Source organism: Columba livia, chromosome 25 (assembly GCF_036013475.1).
Source record: "Columba livia isolate bColLiv1 breed racing homer chromosome 25, bColLiv1.pat.W.v2, whole genome shotgun sequence".
NCBI lineage: Eukaryota > Metazoa > Chordata > Aves > Columbiformes > Columbidae > Columba > Columba livia.
In genome coordinates this window covers 4089963-4112025 of record NC_088626.1, presented here as the reverse complement: position 1 = coordinate 4112025, position 22063 = coordinate 4089963, and the positions used below count along the sequence as shown (strand labels likewise).

At 48.1% G+C, this 22063-nt stretch overlaps 1 protein-coding gene across 1 annotated transcript; it reads right to left on the bottom strand.

Annotated features, from left to right (window-relative positions):
• Positions 1 to 382: 382 nt before the first annotated feature.
• CDS2 (CDP-diacylglycerol synthase 2) lies at positions 383 to 22057 on the bottom strand. The gene is made up of 13 exons (XM_065040688.1): positions 21900 to 22057; positions 11231 to 11373; positions 10305 to 10401; positions 9857 to 9954; positions 9151 to 9290; positions 8729 to 8787; positions 8034 to 8116; positions 7615 to 7702; positions 7226 to 7294; positions 6505 to 6657; positions 5785 to 5904; positions 5110 to 5213; positions 383 to 4440 (listed from the first exon to the last, which is right to left on the bottom strand). Exons 1-13 carry the CDS (start codon positions 21960 to 21962, stop codon positions 4311 to 4313), a joined length of 1347 nt encoding a protein of 448 aa, XP_064896760.1. The 5' UTR covers positions 21963 to 22057; the 3' UTR covers positions 383 to 4310.
• Positions 22058 to 22063: the final 6 nt, after the last annotated feature.

The following is a 22063-nucleotide window of genomic DNA, read 5'->3' as shown; positions in this document are numbered from 1 at the left end:
AGGAATAATTTATCCCAAGCGGGATTCCAGCAGTTTTTCAGGTTTCCAGTGAAATCTTTAGGGCAAAACGAGGTGATTCTGTGTGATTCTCTGATTTGCAGGGTGCGGCAGTGCCAACACTTGATCAAGATGGGCTGATATGATCCCATCACAGCTTCCACGACAAACCACCCTGGAAACGCAGCCAGTTTTGTTCCTCATGCAGGTCACGGATGGTCCCATCTCTGCCACAACCAGGAATATCCCTGAGGAAGGAGAGTGACGGGGCAAGGAATGGGGGAATCTAAGTTTAAAATAGACCGATCTGCATTACAGAGCACGGAAAGGAGCTTTTCAGCATTTCCCCCGCTTGCCGGCAGCGCTGAATAAAACTCCACTACCATAATGGAATTTATATTTATTTAACAGTAACATATAGTATATAAATAGGGTAAATACTTTAAAATATACAATATATCACATTCAGACATTCGGTCAAAGAAAGGCAACTCTACATGTGTAGCTAAAACATGAATCAAAAGAACAATGCACAGAGAAAGAAGCAGGTGGTAGAAACACACGGGGGCTGGAGAACAGGAGCACGCCAAGATTACAGTGGTACAAACGCATCTCCGGGGTCGTTACAGAGGCAGGAACCATGGGAGCTTTGACCCGGTGCTTTTTGTGACAAATGCCTGTCCCAGGAGGGGCTGGATGGACCAGATGGGTGTTTTCCATAAAGCTGTGCCCTCCTCATCTTGTCCAAAGCCGGTCGGAGGAGGTGGGGAAGGGACAGATGCTCCCCCGTGCTCGGGGAACTCGCTGAGCACATCGCAAACAGGAGACATGACTTGGAATATCAGACATTCCCAACCTGGTGCCAAGCGTTAGCTGATGTTCCAGCTTCAGGAGCTGCACAGGTACCAGAAACCCCAAGGCAACGGCTGCCCCTTGGGATCAATGTCAGCAGACTCGAGCCCATCACCCTGCAGAATATCTACATGACACATGCACAAGATATGGTACCCTATGCAGAAACTAGGTTTTGATGTTTTGCAGGCTGCGCGTCCCATCTGCAAACGAATTTGTGCTACAACCAGACTTGGAGAAACCAATTCGCATTGGAGCGTTGCTGAGTGCTCGTCCACACAGCCCTGACCCCACCGTGCTGGCTCCAACCACGATCAAATCAGCGCCCGGCCCGTATTGCTCATCACCCACCAGCAAATCAACATCGTGAACATTCAGAGTTTCTCACACCATGCAAAAGCAGCTTTCTAGCCACGTGCCGTCCCTTTGCTTGTTAAATACGCTCAGGTAAATAACACTCTTGCTCGGCACAAGCAGGAGTTTTGTTGCTTGTGGAGCCCACCATGAACAGAGTCTCTTGTGCAATGCTGAGCTTGAGCCCTGCAGCTGGAAAAACTCCACGTGAGCATCCCTGTGTCCCCCACCGAGATGTCCCGGAGTCATCTGGCTTATCCAGCAGCTGGAAAAACTCCCTGTGAGCATCCCTGCATCCCTCACCAAGATGTCCCTGGGGCATCTGGCTTATCCAGCAGCTGGAAAAACTCCCTGTGAGCATCCCCGCATCCCTCACTGAAACATCCCCGGGGTGTCTGGCCCCTCCAGCAACACCAGCTACATCAACCGAAATTCTGGTGAGAGCTGCAGCATCACCAAGGTCCTGCAAGGCTTAATGCAACGAAAAGAGGCGCAATGTGTTTTGCTACACATCCCTTGGCATCATATTTAGGGACAGCCAGAGCTGGTAATGCCAGCTTTTCATCTCCTCTTAACTTTCTAAGTCTAACTTGAAATATCTCCAGCAAACTAAAGCCGCTCCCAGGCTGAGCCAATGGGGACAACCCAATGGAGGACACGCCACGGTGCTCACCTGCATTTCTCAGCAAATTCAGCTGTACCGCTCGCAAATCATCTTCACAAGGCTCATCTCCTCCCCTCCCTCCTCCCGTGTCTCAAATGCAGCTCCCAGTCACTTCACCAAACTCCAGTGCAGGACGTTAAATCCTTTCCACGGAGCTTTACCCTTCAGGATCAAAACAGGCTTGGAAATCCCTCCTTTAACAGGGAAGGAAGCAAGAATAAAGCTGCGGGGAAAGCCACCCACAGGCATCATTGCTGCTGCTTCTCTCCCAGCCCCAAGAAGCCGCTAAATGCAGCTGCTTTGCCCTCCAGTGTCCACATCCAGCACTGCACTCTGCCAAAAGGCCCAAACGCTACTCGAAAAGCAGGCAGAAAAAGCTTCGAGTTTGAGTTTTGCCCTGTTAATTACAACTAAAGAGGTACAAAAGGTATAAAGCAAGAGGAGCAGGATGCTAAAGACCCATATGAAAAATTTCTTAATATAAAGAGCAGGACACTTGTGCCATATTTATCAATGTTGTAGCCTCTCCTGACGACCGACTCACGATATTATTTTACTTCTGACCCTACCAGGGATTTTGGCAGATGTTGGCAACAGGCATGGAGGATCCAGCAAAGCACCAGCTTGTCTGACCCCCAGGACAAACAGCTTTCCAGACGCTGCCACATCCAGGCCGGTGCTGCGCAGAGGTGCCCTCGCTTTGCCCAGCTCAACTCAGCCAAACTGCTGTGAAACACCGCCCGAATATTCCCCTTGTGCGCAGCAAGACGGCAGCACCTTAATTCTCCCCTTCCATTTTCAAATTAGGGGCTTGGGCCGATATCCTCTGCATCGATAGAAAAGAAATCCCTGCCTAAGTCAAGCTGGAAAAGTCTCAACAACTAGTCCAGGAAAGACTCTACGTCCATCCATGGATCACAAAGCGGCTCCTTCACTGCTGTCCTGAAACACCAACCTTCCCAGCACCGCACTGGAAATATCTGTGGGAATGGCCCCTTCTCCTCTGCAATCTGTGCTTTCCATCAAATACCTGTATTGGCAGCGCAACGGGCACAAACTTCACCCCAAGGTTCCTGTTTAGGGGGACGAAGCGGAGCTTACGACACAAAGAGTCCTAGAAGAGAGAGGTCGGTATCTATTAATGTATTTACACGCGCGCTCTCTTGCTCACTCGGGGTAAATGAAGGCAGTGGCAGAATCAGAATGCGGAGTATGAGCTACGAAATGCTTCCAGGTGGTTTATTTTCCAGCGATGCTCAGCTTGCCTGCAGCGTTTACATGTCTCCATACGGGGGTGTCTCTGTATAAGGTTTATGGCAGCGACTGCTTGAAAACACCATATACTTGTGTATTATCTTTCCCTGTCACTCGTTCCCCAGGTTTAAACAAGGTAAAGTTTCTCTCTCCCATACACAAGCTACGGAAAGAAGTAAAATCAGAGTCATCATGTGTTTGGGAACATTGAAGAAGGTGGAACCCGGGGGATATTTTCATTATCTGATCACCAAGGCAAAAGTTTTGCAATCTTTAGGGCTTTCATTTTTAAATAACCAAAAAAGCGCGACAAAATAAAGGAAAAGCAGCTATTAAGTACAAACTATTTATGAGAAGATTGAGTAAGCGAAGCAGGACAGAAACCTGCAGGTAAATGAACCCGGACTGAAATGCGACGCAGACCATGATCAACTCAGCAGCACGACATCTAGAACTCAAGTAACAAACAGGTGATAGACGTGATCCCTGAAAGAAAAACAAAATACCCGGCGGGCGCTGGAGCCCCAACCAGCAAACTTCAGAAAAACAATTAAATAAACCAACAAAACAAGTTGGAAACCGCTCTCTCAATTAAAATACCCCAGTGCAGCATTTCCAACCATTGAGAAATGAAAACGCGTGGGTCAACGTTTCTTAAAGGTTATTGAGGGGGGTAAAAAAGAACTAAGTTATTTAAAGGGTTGTTCTTACTTGGCAGGAATTACTCGATGAAATGTCAATGTTCTCGAAAACCTATTGATGTGATGCAGTTTTTGAACCTCCCACATTCCCACAGGTAACGACCGGTTTTTGACTCCTTGTCCTCAGTCTGTTTCTAGTTTAATTGGTTACAAAAATCTTATTTGCCAAAAAATCAGCTGTAAGTTCGAGGCCGTAAGCTCTGCCCAAGCTTAAGAACAGAGCACGAGGACAGTCGTACCCTCCCGCTTCACCCAACGCTCCTTCCGAGCCTTAATTCTTACTGTTCTTTTCAGCTACAAACCAAAGATTTCGCTCATTTGAACCAACACTATATAAATATATTAAAAAAAAAAAAATAAATCCACAAATGCAAACATTTACCAAGAAAGAAAGAAAAGTTACAGTGAAATGAGGCCTTGTTATTGTCTTCAGGATTTTCCTCGAGGGGGTTTGTCCGTTTGCAGTCCCGTTCCCATCGCCCGGCTGTCTACGCGTCCTCCGGGTTCCCCAACACCCCCTTGTCAACCAGATGCGCCTTTAGAGTGTTGAAGATGTGGATCTGCTGGTCTGGCCGCAAGGTTAAGAACTGCTGGATCAGTTTGCTCGGGTTCGGGCCCCTGAACGCAAAAACACGGCGAGCGGTGAGTCACATCATTAAGTCGCAACGACTTGGGAACCCATGTGCAATTTAATCAAAATAATAGGCTTAAAGTAATAATTATGTCGCCCGTTTCTTTACCGGTTCTACCCAGGGAGCTGAACTCCATGTGAGATGTGGGAATGGATCCAAAAGGCATAGGATGCTGAGCTTTAAACACAAAAACCCACCCCAAACCAAATCTGTTTCAAGAGGTTTGTGCGTTTTCCCTTAGTAGCAGATGCTCCCCCTCAAAAATCAAAGCAGCCACAGAAAGGCAGTTCCTTGACTCCTTCGGTACATCTTTTATGTGCTTACGGCTTTTCTTCTACGCTTGGCTACAGAATACTTGTTAATACTATAAAATGAGAGTTTTCTGCTCGTTCGGCTCTGGAATCCCTGCTCGAGGTTGACGGGGATGCAGGAGGGACACAGAGGAGCTTCTGAGGGGAATAACAGACCCTGGGAAATGGGGGTTGTGTTTCCAGCTCTGCACGACCCTGCTGAATGACGCTTCCCTTCCTCAAACCTCCATTTCACCTCTTTATCTTGTATTTTCCAGGTTAATGTACCAGGGATAACAACTATCTCACATTACAAGCCTGCACGTCACTTGGTCCCCAAACTTCACTGCAAAGCAAGAAATTACCTGATAAAACTTGCGATGTAGACGTTAACGAAGGTAGCCATCAGGTACTGGCAGTCGAAACGGTCCATGATCCCTCCGTGCCCTGGGATCGTGTTGGCAAAGTCCTGCACAAAGCAGAAGGGATTGGATTTTGCAGCCTGAAATGCCCATGACCTGTTCTTGCTTTATGTCCAACATTCATACCCTTGCTCTACATCTTCCCAGGAGGCAAAAGTCAAGACTAAGATGACATTTTGTTTAATCTCTCCCTGGTTTTCAACGTTTCTCCTTGATGGTGACTACCAGGGCCTGAGGGACATCAAGGCTTAACTCACATCTGTCACCCAAAGGCTGATGTTTATCTCCTGCAACCCCGTCTTGCCTTTCAAGGCATCTTAACCAAACTGTTTATACATAAAACCAGCCTGCAAGACATCAAGGGAAGCCTCAGATTGCAAAATTTCCTGACTCGAGTCTTTCTTCATCTACCTCAAGGTCTGTGCCGAAGCGCAGTTTAGAATATTCCAGAATATATCCGCTTTCAGTGAAAAAAACTGGATCCTGCCCCAGGATTTGATCTGTGACCAAACAAACCTTTCCCAGAGCTCCCAGCCTTGGAGCACAGGAACTGTTTGGAGTAGTTGCAAACATTTAGTCTGTCTTGTTTAAAATGGCAATGACCTTCAGCATCCTCACCTTGATTTTGAAGGCCCTCTTGAACCCGCTGGCAAAGAAGCCTCCGAACGGCCCGATGAGGGAGGCGAAGGTGGAGAGCGCGATGCTGTGGATTTGGAAGGGGTACATCCGCACCGTCTTCTGCAGGAGGAAAAACGGGTCAGAGACGGATTTTCAAAGAGAACAGCACATTCCACCCGTCTTTCTGTGCTCTCCAGGATTTACACCAGTTGGTTTTCAAGTGGGTCAATGTCTCATCAAACCTGGCACAGTTCTTTTGAGTCCTCAACCAACGCGGAGCTAAATTCCCCCTTTTTATGGATGTACCACCAATCCCTTGTTGTGTTCATTTGAAGGCCATACAAATAAAGCCCTGATTTCTTTGCTTGCTGTTCCTATCCTGCCCAGGGAGGTTGTGGAGTTTCCTTCTGTGCAGACATTCCAACCCGCCTGGACACCTTCCTGTGTAACCTCATCTGGGTGTTCCTGCTCCATGGGAGGATTGCACTGGATGAGCTTTTGATGGCCCTTCCAACCCCTGACATTGTGTGATTCTGTGGAAGTGACAGAGTCACCATCCCTGGAGGTGTTTAAAAGACATTTAGATGAGGTTCTTAGGGACATGGTTTAGTGCTAGAGTTAGAATAGGTTATGGTTGGACTCGATGATCCTGAGGGTCTCTTCCGACTGAAATGATTCTATGATTCTATAAATGAGCTCCAATAAAGAGGAAAGTCCTACCCAGCCCAGCACGGACTGCAGCACGGCGGGGATGTTGTACTCCTGCAGCTGGAACAGCTCGGACGGCTCACAGTCCACCGTGAAGCTGTTGGTGTCGTTGTTGAACTCCACGGGGCAGGTGAAGCACCGGTACCCGGACATCACGTAGGAAAGCTGCCAGGAGACACAGATGTGTGAGAGAAAATGGGATTAATATTTCCCTGAGCGACGTGGTGGAGCTGTTGCGAAGTGAAAAGGCCACTCAAGGAGACGCAGCTTCATTAAGAAGATTAATCTCCCGAGAAGCACTAATTGGCTAAAGGCAGAGTAAGCATTTTCGTTTGGTAAGTGCGTATGTTCCCCAAGCAGTGATCAGAGTCGCGCACGAACAGGCCGAGACGATGGAAACAACCAGACACGGATCATCATAAAAATGGATAAGAATATTCCAATAGCGAATTCCCCACACAGCCCATGAAATGATGCCCAGCGTTCATCCAGCAGCAGCAGGAGAAAGTTTCAAGGGTAATTATTGCAATGAACACATCGCAGGGTCTAACAGGGAGTGAAAACTTTGTCTATCTGCAGGGTCAGCACAACAAAGCCCAACCAGTTCAAATCCTGGTCGGTGAGGAAAACGTGAAGTCTCTGACAAGTGACAAAGCATTTTCTAGACAAAATTCTGTCATCCTACAAAGGGAAAAGACCAAAGAAATAAGCGCCATGATTGCTACTTACTTACCAGCAATCCAAACAGAACGGTGGCGAAAAATCCTCCGATAAAACCCTCCCAGGTCTTCTTTGGGGAGAGCTGCCAGGGAGAGAGAAGAGATTACAAACCATCCATCTCCGCAGGGCTGTGCAGCCTTTCTCTGCTCAGGAATTGCCGAGGCAAATAAAAATTGGTGCAAACACCCAATAAATAAGTGTTTGGTTGGAACGTGACATGAACGTCTCGATCTGAAACGATTCATTTCACTTCACAGCCTTGAACGCTGGGACGTGCACGGAGTTGAATTTGGAGCCTTGTTCCAGACCCACAAAAAGCCACAGAACCGGAGGTGAGGGAACACAGCGCTAAGAGCCCAAAGGAGCCAAAATGTGGGGTTTGTCCACCAAAGCGTTACGAACCTTGATGAGCGGAGTGCGGCCGAAGAAGAACCCGAACATGTAGGCCATGATGTCATTGCAGATCACACAGGAAATCGGGACAATGAACCTGGATGGGAGAAGAGTCAAAGCATTGAAAGTGCCAAGATCAAACAACCCCAAGACTTAAATAAATGAGCAGTTGCTTCATAAGATGCTTAGTGGGGCCACCACATCAACATCCCACCCTCTAATGTGATACAAGGAGCACAGAACAAGTCCTAAGTTGCTGAGCTATCACTCGATATTTTGCTTTTCTATTCTGAACAGGCTGGTCCCTCCAAGGAAGCACCTTTTTCTCGGCCATTTGGTTTTTTATAACGTAACAGTTTTAATTCAAAATACGGTCATTCATTCGAGGCTGCAGAAATCAAAGCAACTCGCAACATGGGCCAACTCACCAAATCATCCCTTCGAAGAGGTTGTGAATGATGAGGTGCGACTGGGTGACGACAATGAGCAACGTGACGTGGGTCCAGCCGAACTGGAAAAGAAGACAACCCCGAGATGCCACCCGAACACGGCGTGGCACAGATCTGATGTGTTAACTACCCCTTGGACACCAAACGGCTCACGCATCTTCACCGCAATGAACACTGAGAGTCACCAGGAGCAAGAACAGTCACCCGTAGTGATTTCTGGGCATATTCTTCAGCTCAAGCCCTTCACTGGGGAGAATTCTGCTGGGCCCAATGCTCTTTAGCTCCCTCATCCCATACATCTCAGCCTTCTGACTATATAAGAAGACTGCTAGATACCCAAGCTGTATCCCAAGCTGAATATACTGGAAAGCAAAACTAGCTGCGTTGATGGTTAAACACGAGCAATGTTTGGGAAAAGGACAAGAGTCAATTAGCTTTGGGCAGCGCACTCAGCTTGCAGGATGTTTCTTAAAAGCAACCGCAAGTGCAGAGAGAAGAAAACACGTTTGTAGGGGAACTCGGTCAGAGCCGCCTTCCTAAAAACACAGTTTGCTCAGAGTAACTTTCCTTCAGGCAGCGTTACAACATACAACCAGCACAGGAGCATCTATGGACACAGAATTCTCCATCCAACACTTTTACACAGCCTGTGGTACTCATGCGATTGTCCTTACCATGTAAAACTGGAGGCGGTAGTGTTTCTTCACCAGGCTCAAGACGAACATGCAGAAACCTGATGAGAAACGGAAGAAAAAGTAAACGGTGGGAACATATCTTCAACAGTAAGAAGGACTTTTTTACCATGACATTGCACAGCTCCTTAGGATTTGACTTGAGTAAAGCAGCAATGTGGGGTGGACTTTGGAAGCCACAAAATACCACTGGAAAGATGAACAATCAACATACAAATTACAGAGTTTATTCCACAGAGATTTGCCACCCTGACTCTAACACACAACCACGTTACAGCATCAGCGAAGAGCAGAAATAATTTGCTATGGATACAGCATTGGACACAATACTGAGGACAAGAGTAGACCAAGGAGATTTCTTCCCTCCAACCCAGATAAGAACCAACAGAAAATGTGGTCTCTACCTGTTAAGTACAGGGCGAAAGAAATGAAGCGGTGGTATTTGCTGAGAATTCGCAGGGGCTCCTCTCTCTGAACCAGCGTGAAGAAATAATCTGTCACGGTCTCACCATAGAAAAAGTAGTTTACGCAGAGCAGGAAGTACCTGGGAGGATGGAGATGCCGTTAGCAGGAACCCTGACCGGCTGCTGGACAAACACACAACGTGACTGATCCCGAAGGGCTTTCTTCAAGTGACAGCCAGAGCTTTATGACCCCCGGTTTAGCAACGTCACCTTCATTCCAACAAGTGGCCGCATCACTCAGCTCCACCTGGAGACCCCACCACCCAGGTCCTGTTCTGCCCTTCTGATGCACAGGGACTTTCTGCCTTTAGTTGACTCTCCTCAATGAGCTTGGGCATCCTAAGAACACCCACTCTGTGCATTCTGAAAACGCTGCTCCTGCCCTTTCCCCAGCCCTGGGTCCCAACATCCAACCCTGTTCCACAAGCACCTAAAAACTCCCATCCCGCCCACGCAACCACGTTGTTCGGTGACACCCGTCGATCATGGGATTCCAAACTCTGCGGTTCATTAACAACAGGAAAAACTTGATCAATATGGGCTCTTTCAAGATATTCATCTATCGGGATCAGGGTGTCTGGTTTGGAGGCAGCCAGATGAGATGCAGCATTACAAGCCTGGGGAGGGGAGCAGCCCCAAAACTCACCAGCTGAGTGTCCTGAACCAGGGCAGGTCATACGAGTGGTACACGTTGTAGCCGATCGTGATAATCTCGTGGAAACATTTGATCTGGACACACATCACCTGCACAAAAAGACACCTGGAAGCTGCAATACCTGGTGGTTAAACATCTCGTTCCTCAAGGAGATAAAAACCACGCACGGGCAGAGCAAAAGTCTGGCAACATAGGAAGCTCACCACATTGTTTTTCCCTCCCCTTTCCTCTGCAGGAGGTTTCTAACAACCCCTTTTATTAGTTTCGATTGCAGTGCAACACTGACCACCAAGGCAGGTGGTCACTGATTCCTTCCAGGTTTCCCCCATGGAGAGAGAAATCCAGAAAGCTGAATAAGAACCTCTGAAAAATGAGGCTCTGAGCTGCAACATTCCCCAGTATCGCTGTGAACGTCAGGGTGTCTCCCCGGAGCACTTACAATCGTCATTAAGACCATGGGTCCCAAGTAGATGATGATGAAGAAGAAGGTGATCATTGCCAGCGTGAGGATGCCTCTGACCCACCAGTTCTTCCATCTAGGCCGCAGAGAAGGAAAGATGTTAGAGAAAGTCAAAACAAAGCTCTTTGCACATCACAGGAGATCTGGAAACCCCAAGTTTCCTTCTGGTGCTGCAGAGAGATCTTGATACACTGGCAAAGGCCTTGTTGGCTATGGATCAGCTCAGTTTTCCTTGCCATGAGCCTCACCAAACGCAGAAAGCATCAGCCAGGTGCACAGCATCTCCAAGGGCGCCGAAACGAGACAGGAGAGCGTCTGCTACAGCTTTCCCACGCCTTGGACACGCTGCAGGGTAAATTCAAACAAAATGGGGACCATGGCCCTTCTCTGCACCCCTTTTCTAGAGGAGACACAGGCATATTATACCCGCGCTCATCACCAGCAGATCCTGCCGTGAGCCTCTCCCGTCCTCGCAGCACGTCCAGCAGAGACTTTTGTGATAGGAATAAGATGCCTCCCCGCCAAGCAGCCTGCAGAGAACATCCCCAGTTTGCTCTGAAACCCTGTCCTTGCCAGCCTGCTTTTCTCAAGCACCCCTGCAGAAGCAGGTCGCACCAATGGTTAAATCCCACCGCAGCTGCAGTCTTTGCGCTGTCAAAGCAAAACGCAACCGTCTCGTGTCCCACCCGTCCCCTCCCATGCACAGCGGCCCCAGCGCTGCTCTCCTGCCATCGTCACCGTGTCACTGTGTCACCGTCACCTTCCTGTGGCCTCGGGCCACCTTCCTGCTCGCACAGCAGGGAATGAGAGCAAAGCACTTCAAGAGCTGCTTATTGAGCCTCCAGCCGGGGCCAGGGAAGCCCGGGGAAGGTGCATGGGAAGGGAGGATGCTCAGTGTGTCCCACCTTGAGGACAGGTTGGAAAGCGCTCGGTTCAGGACCTCTGGGGTGTCATCCGACGTCGGCACCGGGGGCGAGCCTCCAAATTCTGATTTGCTTTCACTGTCTGACGCTGTCTCTCCATCCAGCTTGTTCTCAGACTCTGACTCCTGCAAGTTAGAGAGATAAAGAGCTTTACTAGACACAGTGCTGGCACTTTTTGAAGAAACTCAGACCTATTACTGCTTCTGCAGAAATGAAAGAGGAGAAAATATTCTGGGTATTAGTGGGGTTATACCCATGAGAAACAATATCAAGTGGTTTTAGGTGACATACACAACAAGGTTTCCTCTCCATCCATCTCGCAGCTACAGAAAAGGATTTATTCCCTCTGAACAGTTAAAGACACCTCGCGGTTGATTAATTAGTATCTCCAAGTGCTTCAGGGACACGGGCTCGTTAGCAGGAATTTTTCCGTCGTCTCCCATTCCCCAGGCAGATCTCCAAGTATGAAACATCACCCGAGTTAGGCAGAAATAACAACCTCCAAGTAGACAAGCTCAAGGCTTCCAGACGGATTTTTTGAGCGCTGACTTTCCAGGCGGGCACTATAAATAACGCCGAGCGCATCCTCAAATAGCTGGAGAGGAAGAGCGCGGCTTATCGCTCCGGCCCAACCGGCCTCTGCAGCCAAGTGAAGAAACCTGAGGTACTGGCTGGAAATCCACGTGTTTTCCCCGATCCTTGTTGTGCTCCGGCGCTCAGCTCCGAGCACAGCCCTGGATTTAGGGGGTGAATCAATCCAGGTGGGTTACTGAAGGCTCCGCAGTGGGGCAGTGATGGAAAAAGGACCATAAAGCCCCATGCCCTGTCCCCAGCAGCGCTTTTCCTCCCATCCAGCTCCTGAATAGAGAACAAACCCGAATTCCCACGTTTTGCTGCTCATTCCAGCAGCAGCTTCATCCCGCTCCGCGGAGCAAGGAAGGAAAAGGTGATTCCGCGGGGATCGCTCATCCTCGGACCATTCGCTGCTTTAAAACCCCGGAAAAGACGGCGAATCGGCAGGAAAAGCACAATGAAACACCTCCGCCAGGTTTGGAGAGCCGGCAAAGAAATGCAACTTGGCTTATCTATTTTCGCTGTCCTGTATGATCTACTTGTCCCTTGGGCTTTGGAGATTTAGTGCCGTGTAGCTGGGAACACATAAAAGATCGAATCTATAAGGCAGCTGCAAATGGCAGAAGGGAAAAAGATTGGAAATTATACAATTCCCTGAAGACTGTGAGTTTGGCATCCTCGAGCAGGGCCCTGTTCTTGAGGAGCTTTTGGGAAATCAGTGCCCTCTATTTAGTTCTAGTCCGTATTTCCCATTGCAATGTCTTCTCCAAGATCCCCCTGTGATCAATCAGAATAACAGAGAAAAACTCCAGCCCGACCCATCTCCATTTTCCTCCTGGTCTTCCTGATTACATTTAGGAAATTGGAGCTTTGCTTCTGTTGTTGCACATCTCTAAAAATGGGAAACGAAGTGCTTATGGACTTAGGGCAACCACCATCACCTGTACGGGCTAAAACCAAAAGCCTTCAGCAGAACTTCTACTGTAATCCCATCATCTCATGCAAGTCCCAGGCTCGTGATAAAAGGACTAAGCACTGAAATGGGGGAGCGGATCCAAGCCTGCAACCCTGTATTTTATTCCCCAAAGCACACGAGGCTCAGTGCAAAACCAGCAAAATTATATCTGAAATTATTATCTGAAATTTCGCAAAGTTCTCAGAGGCCCAAAGAAAGGGAAAGATCACGAAGGACGGACACAACTGCACCCAAGAGACGGAAAAAATGGATGTTGCAACCCAGCTAATCTAGAGTACAAAGCCGGGAATCGAAAGGTTTGTCAAGATAAAGGGATGTTGTCAGGGTTCAGTATTAAATGTAGGACTCATTGCCACCACGTGTCTTGCTTACTCAATTTAAGCCTGATGGGAAGTGGAAAAACACCCATTTTCCCTGATGGAATAAACGGCCAGTCCAAGTGAGACCAAATGTACATTTTAATGTATTTGTTTATTTAAAACAAATGAGCAGCGTCAGGACTCAGCTCGTCTCCCTGCTTGGATCCCTCCCCAAAACAGGGTTTGAGATTCTATAGGACATTGTGCCAGATACAGGCTCCGGAGCGGACTCGGTAATTGACACTATTTTTATACCTTTTATGCAAATTGCACCCATCAGCCCACAAATCACCAGTTTAAGCAGCTGAGCGGGATGCTAAAGAACTCGTTTGAGCCTGAGCGTGATCCAGCTTGGGCTGGGCTACTTAATCCAGCGGTGGCTTTGCCTCCGTACCGACCTGCCCAAGCCGGACACGTCCCCGTCCCCGAAGGATAATCGCCAAATAACGATGTATTCCACAAAGCAGCTTGCAGCAGCCAGCAAAGAGCGCAAAGTAGCACCCACGTGAAGCTCACCGAGGCTGTCACGGTGCAAATTTAAGCTCTAAGAGTTGGTGCTCCTGCGAAAAGCTCATGGTTTGGGCCGGCTTAAGGCTCAGACTGCAAACGCCACGTCCCGTGGTGCCGGTGTGTCCTGGTTTTGTTATAAAACAAGTTTCCCTTGTAGTGAATTTGCCTGTCAGCTAAAGCTTCATATTAGCTGCATTTTCCTGGAGAACCAGATACATGTTTTGGTAACATAGCAATGGAATGAGAAGTTATTGATAAGCATGGATGGACATCTCGTGAGAGGGGCGACAAGAAACAGGTGACCAAGAAACTGACCAACTGTGTATAACATCCCATTCACGTGAATACTTCATATAAAAGTGGGAGATCACGAGGATCTCGTCCCTTTTCCTTATGGCCGACATTAGGAGAGGACCTTGTGAGTCGTCCCTGCGAACTGAGGCCTAGTGAGAGACTGAATCCAGCTCCGGTTGGCTGCAGAGTCCAGTCCAGGACTTTGGGTGCCGGTTCTGCAGTTGCTGAGACTTTCAAGATTGGTTTTGTATATTTTGTATTATTTTCTCTATTTTTATTAGTAGCATTAGTAAAACAGCTTCTCTCTGTCCTTCTTTCCCTCCCATTCTCCTGTCCTTAGTGGGAAGGGGGAAGAGAGAGGGGTAAAAGGGGGAGAGGAGGTTAACAATACATCTGCCAGGGTTTTATTGTCACCCCGCAATCTAAACCCTTGACACGGTGCAACGACGGTTCAGGGAAGCTGGGTCTAAGAGGTGGCGTCCTGCCATTAATCCACATTTCCAACGCCTCTTCTGTGCTGTTCGCTCCCATTTCTGCCCTTGAAACAAAACCCTTGAGAGACCCAGACTTGCAGAGTATCAACCCCAAACCTGTGAGCGGTCTCCCCTCCCGGCCACCGGACCACACTTTACCCTTCCATGGACCTTTTCTCTGCCTTTTTTTGTTGGTTTTTGTTTAGGTTCTTGCTAAAACTGAAGCAAAGCGCCCACGTGAAATCTGTGCGTGATGCGGAGCCGGGAAACAATTCCAACCCATTAGCAAGAGCAAAGCAAACATCCCCTCCGGTCACCTTGGAGTCCCGCTTTATCTTCCTGTTTATTTTACAGGGTAAGCATCAAGTCTATTAAAACACAATCAGATGCGGTAGCTTTTATTGGCTTTTGTTACCAACGCGGAGTTATTACATTGAAAGGCTCTTTTTTTGTGCAAATCTACCATTCCAGCACTGTAGGCAAACCCAGCGCTGCTTCAATTGATCATCTCGATATTGAAGGCTCTTTAATCAAGGGAATAAGTAATGCGGGAATAAAATCAAAACAGCAAAGTGCATTTTATCCTCATTCATTCCTTTCTACACAGGTCATGATGAGAAAAACCCCCAGATTGGGATGTTTGTCTCCACAAACGAACCAGAGCAAATGGAGATAAAACAGCCAGAACCTACTTATTTGTTATATTTGTGAAATCAGTAAATCTACGCAACATTGTGGAGAAATATTTTATCACCCTAAAGGAAGATATATGGAGAAATGAGTTGTCTTAGCTCGTTTTAAACAACTGAACTCCTGCAAACATGAGGTAAGAAATCTGTGCTCACATCTCACGTTATTTTCTCGCAGCGGAAGCTGTTTTGTTTTAATTTTACCCGGTATCCATGATATGATCTCAGTTGTCATAGAAACAAGTCGCTTATCTCCCTGCCAAAAATGTTCTGCCCGATACAGAGATACGGTTACATATTCGATGCTGGTAGATTGAATTAGTTGAAGGAATCCCGTTATTTGTGCACCTTTTGCGCAGCAAGGCGGTTTAATTGAGGCTCCCCAACGGATTTTAACAAAAAGCAGTGATGGAAAATGCTCAAGAGAAGAACAGAGTTGCTTTTGCAAGCAATAAAACTGGCAGCGAGAACAGCGACCAATGGTAAACGCACCACAATTCTCACCCCTGAGCGCATTTGCAGGATCAAGGCCAATATAATGAGTCTATTATAGGATATTCTCTTTTAGAGGTTTACGAGCTCAGAAGGGTGAAAAAAGAGCATTTTGGAGACCTTTAACACAGGAAGCAATCTAGTTGGCATCTAGTTGGTGACTGCTTGTTTGTTGTCTCAACCAATTCACCAAAAGGTTATGTGTACACAGGAATCCCTTTCCCATCCTAAAAAAACCCCATATTGTAGTTGAAAGCATGCACGGTAATTAGGCCATGCTTAAAAATGGAGAGTGTTAGCAGATAACATCACAAAAAGCATAAATGTTTGCGCAGTGGCTGGAAGAATTAAGAAAACTCCCAGTCTGGGGTCTGTTTATTCCAGGAAATCGAGGAGGTAAATGGCTCCAAGTCCTTTTTAGAAGCTTCTGTATACAAAAGAGTAAAAATAGGTTGGTGGTGCTGGCGTGCGCCCAGAGTTTCCTGCGGCTAAGGAAGGAACCTGCGTCCCCCTCTGAAACTGCACAGATGGGCTGGACGTGGGATCAGGGCCCGGAATCCGAACCAGAATCCGAATCTGAATCCAGAATCCGAATCAGAATCCAGAATCCTAATCAGAAACCAGAATCCGAATCAGAATCCAGAATCTGAATCAGAAACCAGAATAAAAATACAAATCTGAATCCTGATCAGAATCCAGATCAGAATCAGAATCCAGAATCTTAATCATAATCCAGAATTCTAATCAGAAACCAGAATCCTGATCAGAAACCAGAATAAAAATCCAAATCCTAATCAGAATCCAGATCAGAATCAGAATCCTGAATCTGAATTATAATCCGAATCAGAATCCAGAATAAAAATCCAAATCCAAATCATAATCTGGATCATAATCAGAATCCAGAATCATAATCTGAATCCAGAAGCCAACTCCAGAATCCAACTCCCAAGCCAAATAATAATCCAGAATGCAAATCAGAATCCAGAATCTGAATCCGAATACTAATCCGAATCCAGACTCTGAATCAGAATCCAGAACGGAAATACAAAAACAAATCTAAATCAGAATCCAGAATTCGGATCAGAATCCAAATCAGAATCCAGAACCCCAATCAGAATCCAGATCAGAATCCAGAATCCAAAATTCAAATCAGATTTTGCTTTGTGCCAAGGCCATTGGCTTCTGACCCTCAATTCCTCTGGATTTACACACATTTTTTCCAAAACCTAATCAGTAAAAAATTTTACCAGTCTCTTTATTTGCTGATTTTATGGTGGTCCCACAATGTTCCCATTTCTCTACCAGTCAATCCCATTGGCTTTATTTGAACTGATCGAGGAAAGGAGCCACGTGGGACTTGGACCAGGATGTTTAGATGTAAACCTGATGAACCCAAATCAGTATTTTTCTCAAGTCACAGCTACCCTGTTTCCCCCAAAATAAGAAAGGGTCTACTACTAATTTTTGCTCCAAAAGACGTCTTTTTTTTACATGTACAGCTGCCTGGACACTATTTAAATTGACTTTTTAAATGAATTGGAGCTTATCGCAACTCGGCACCGAACATCCCTCCGTTCACAAGAACCACCCCAGCGTGTCATCCCAAGCTTCAGAACGGCGAGCAGATACACCGTTTGAGGACAAAACAGCCCGTTTGAGCGACGAGGAAGAGCCCTGACCTCAACCTGCAGTGCAGAGGGGACAAAACCAGCAGGAATATCCATCGGGAGCAGCGGATGAGCCGCGTTCTCCCTCCATGATCTTATTGTACACGGTAACGGGGTGCGGTCAGGAGCCAACGAGGGAGCTCAGGATGAAGCACCAGCCCCACCAAGATGCACGGAGACAATTTGGAAACCAACTGAATGCTAATGGTGGCTTTTCTGATACTGCCAAGAGAGGCAGAAGAGGGGAACGCAGCCAGAGTGGCCAGAAATAAATCATCGAGTCATTAAGTAAGGATTGGGAAGAGTTCTGAGCTATCCAGAGTAACACAAGAGCAATGTGTATTTAGGGGGTTCAACCTGAGCATTGGGAGTCTCCGTGCTCGCTCTATCGGGCACAAGCGGGAAGGAAAGAACCTCCTCACAGCTCCAACCCTTGAAATCTTCCCAGGATCAAACTTCACCGGCATCGCTATAAATACACAAAGAAAGAGGCAATTCCTGCGCGTTTGCAAAAAGGAACAGCGGTCAAATCAAACACCAGCCCAAGGAAACAACGAGCAGCCTGCGGCGCTCTCACCAGGCCTTAAATTCGCTTGTAATGAGCTCCATTAGAAACACAATCAGTCCAATTTCTCATCGCCACAATTAACAGGAACGGAGAATAACACGCTCCTGTTGGCAAGAAGACGTAAAGCCGAGCATCAAACAGCAAGGGAGCCTGAAATGCGTTCTCACATTGGACCCAAGATTGCAGCCGTCCATCAAGAATAAATGAGGCTCAAGCTTCAGCAGAAGCCAAGCAGACTGATGCTTGGTATCAAGCCTAAAATAACATTAAGAGCTATTAAAAAATAAGGTTTTGGGGTGGGTATGAAAATGGACTTGTATTTCTGCCTCTCAATCGCGGCTGAAGATGGAGAGAGGCACCACTGCGGGGGTTTAGTGGCTTCGGTGCTACAAGAACCTCATCTTGGTATCACAAACTCCCAACTACGAGCAGCTTGGTTACTTGTCAGCACCAGCGTTCAAACACCTGGCAGGTACTTAGCTCAGCATCTTCAAAGCGCTTTGCATCGCTAGAGAAGTCTCGCAAAATGCCTGGAAGCACAAGAAATCACGAGGCTCGGGGGCCAGTCTCGCGCTTTTTGTACCACAGGATACAGATGTGGCCAGATAAAAAGTCACGTTACTCGTCCACCGCAAAGCTGGGCTGGAAAAAACAAATGCCTTCATTTGAATCTTTTGTAAATGCAGCAATATTCCACTTTTGCACCCCTCGCGCCTGCTCTTCGAGGCAGAATCAGTGAAGTGACGCTCCTGCAATCACCGTCACTTTTTTCCCCATAAAAACGAGCATCCTCAGCTGCTGGGGGAGCAAAAAGGTGAACGGTGGAAAAATCCATTGCACAGAACCGCTGCCACCTGCTCTTGCAGCTGCCACCTCTCCGGAAAGGGACGGTATTTTCCAGTGACAAAAGGTATTTTCCAGTGCCAGAGGGGTCGGTAAATAAAGGCACAAGTGACACAGCAGTGTGACCCGCAGCCCGGCTAAGCCGGCCTCTAAATAGACCTGCCCTCCAGCCCTTCCATGGGATGTCCAGGACTCCCCCTGGGTTTCAAAGTATTAGCGCAACATCTTAAAAAAGGACAGAAAAGGAAGAAACCCTCTGTCCTTAATGTGAAGTCACACAAAGTACAAACCACTCTTGAGAAATAGTCTTAAAATGCCAGTAAACCAGCAGAAGCGTTCAGGAGCTCCGCGTGCATCGCGAAACAATTGCATTTTGCACTTTTCCTGCTCTCTTTGGAAGCTGGAAGAGAAAATGTGATTTAAGGGGATGCACACAACGCAGGAGAGAAGGGATCGACCTCTGGTTTTAGATAATCAATGAGTCTACAAAGCAAAGCAACAAGCCTTGAAAGACCAAGGGAGAACGGGATCTGTAAGGTAACAACTAGAACTTGTTCCAATCATCTGACCTCAAATCTCTGCACACTAACAGCAACAGTTCAGAGCATCCGAGTCGTTTGGGCTAAGAAAAAGGGTACCCAGCACAAAGAACATCAGGGCATCCTTGTTTTTGCACTGCAGAGATCAGCGGGAGTTCACTGATCAGAGCAAACAGACGTTGCCTTGTTCCCTCCGAGACCAAGACTGTGTGTTGCACAACAGCTTGAACACAAATCGATTCGAAAACGTTCTGGCAGGCCGGTCTCAACGAACACCGCACGGTTTGAGCTGCAAGCAGGAAAACATCAAAGCTGCAACGCTGAGCAAGGGTTAGAGGACCAGAAAGCGAAACCAGCCCCTCGCTTTCCTTTATCAAAACAGCAAAGCAGGAACAAGTACAAAATGCAACTTCCCGCGGTCTAATCTTAAACCCAGCCTTGGTGTTTACGTTTCCTTCTCACTTGGTTCTTTTAATTTGCTGAGAGCTCTTTTCAGAAAACACGAGGGTTTCGTAGAGCACCATATAGGTGCACCAATAGGACAAGGGGGCATGGGCTTAAACTCTGCCAGGGGAAATTTAGGCTGGAGATTAGAAAGCAATTCTTTGCAGAGAGAGTGGTCAGGCATTGGAATGGCTGCCCAGGGAGGTGCTGGACTCACCGGCCCTGGAGGTTTTTAAACTGAGATTGGACATGGCACTTAGTGCCATGATCTAGTGAATGGACTGGAGTTGGACCAAGGGTTGGACTCGATGATCCCTGAGGTCTTTTCCAACCCAGTCGATTCTGTGATTCTGTGATTCTGTGATATGCATTAATAAATGATTTTTCTTGGCAAGGCTAAGTGAATGACAAGGCAGAAACAGGACTCTCTCCTCTCGACAGCGGGAAACACGCCGGGTGGGTTCCGACCCCCGGTAAACGGGACACACACACATACACGAGCAATTTGGCTGCGTTGGCCTTATCCCCATGTTATTCCCAGGCTCTGCCAAGCGTTTCCCGAGCGCTAAAAGCACAGCGGCTCGATCTCAGGGGAGGAAAGAGAAAAGTGCCACGGAAAGCACGATGCTGTAGGGTTTTGCTAATAACCTCCTCCCAGGCTTGATTTTAACAGTTTCGGGAAATTCTCTGCCTCCTGTAAGTGCTTTTTATTGTTAAGAGACATTGCGTTCAGCACCTCTGTTTGGAAACATCTTTATTTCCTTTTATATTCTAATTCATCTGAGCTGCTTTAGGCCGAGCAGCACGACACAAACGCTCCCTCTCTCTACTAAAGGCCACTCGAAGTCATTGACTCCAAGGTAATACCAGAGTGGTCCTTCAGAAGGCTCGTCCTATCTAAAAAGCAAACTTGCCCGGAGATAAGGAGATCGCACTCAAAATAGCGGCCCTCTGACCTTCTTTAGGAACACAGCACGAGGAGCTCAAGCGAGATTGCGGCTTTGTTTGCCAGGACGTCTTCCAACTCCCACAAAAGTTCTGGATCATAAAAAGTCCCTGAAGATTGGGGTTTTTTTGCTGCTGCTGCAAAATAAATTCCAAGCGAGACAAATGTACTTATCGAGAGGATAACAGCTTTGCCCGAGGCACAACAACAACAATATTGGAGACATCTTGTTGCTGGTCAGTAAATCTGGATGTGTGAGAACTTCGTGTGATCTACAAAATAGGCAGAAATTTCAGATCTACACCGAGGCGGTTTGGTCAGCACTTTGTGTCCCAGTTCTCTCTGTAATCACATCAGGACAATAAATCTTCCTCAAACCTGACCGTGCAGCTGCCGGCAGGTGCCAAACTGCTATTCAAAGCAGCGCTTAATGTGACATTTAAATTGCAAGGGACATTTTGGCTGATGATTTCACGCTTCTCTGAACTGCGTACCTCACGCATTAGCAGACGAAACATCGATATGATGCTGCTAAGGGCAAAGGGATGAGCACGGGGTCGCTCCCAAGACACCACAATAAACACCAACACAGCGCAGAACGGCTTTTCCCTCCCGTTTTCTCTCTCTGTCACCCTGCAAATATTATTTATAAAGTTTTTCTTCGCTGTTCATTCCTCCTGTTCCTCCCAAAGATGACGAGGGTGACGACACGACGCACGGAGCGACTGCTGAGATCAGAGCATCCAGCTGAGCTCGGGTTTGGGACAGAAGAGACGTTATAGGAGAATAAGAGTTGGGTTTTCTTTTCGCGGCTCTTATTCGGAGAAATGGAACCGTTAAACCTCATTAAACCTCCTTAATTGATGGAGACCCTGCGCCCCGCTGCAGGGATGACTTAGGAGGTACCAAAGTCCTGCCTAAGGGAACCTGCGGGGTTTGTAACCCCGACTTGAGATGCCCCATAAAACCGGTTTACGCCCCGATCTCCGGGGGATCCGGGGCCGGTTGTGCAGCCCCGGACACAAACTCCCCCCGGGGCGGGTTTTGGTCATTCGGCGCCGGTTTTAGGGCTGAGGGGGGAGACGCAAATAAACCAAGCGACGGTTCCGGAGAGCACGGGCAGCCCCGCACGGTGCGGGCGGGACGGGGGTGGTGACGGCGGAGGATCCGCGGGTCCCCCCGCGCTCTGCAGGCCGCAGGCCCCGCACCCCCCCGCCGATCCCCGCGCAGCGGCACCGCCCCGCTCGCCGGCCTCCCCCGCGCCGCCCCGCAGCCCACCTTCTCCTCGGGCTCCCGCGCCCCGCCGGGCTCCCGGCCGAGCCGCTGCCGCAGGTCGCTCATCCCGGCCCCGCGCCCGCGGCCGCTCCGCCGCCGATGCCGCTGACACCCCCACGGGAGCCACCAGGGGGCGGGCGAGGGCAGCGCGCCACCGCGGGCCAATC

What these genes read in the sequence shown, in the direction of transcription:
- CDS2 (XM_065040688.1), bottom strand. Translation starts at nt 21,962, where the DNA reads ATGAGCGACCTGCGGCAGCGGCTCGGCCGGGAGCCCGGCGGGGCGCGG. An exon ending in CGCGGGAGCCCGAGGAGAAG is followed by an intron (nt 11,374 to 21,899) that starts GTGGGCTGCGGG and finishes TCTAACTTGCAG; the next exon opens with GAGTCAGAGTCTGAGAACAA. An exon ending in TGCAGTCCGTGCTGGGCTGG is followed by an intron (nt 5,905 to 6,504) that starts GTAGGACTTTCC and finishes TTCCTCCTGCAG; the next exon opens with AAGACGGTGCGGATGTACCC.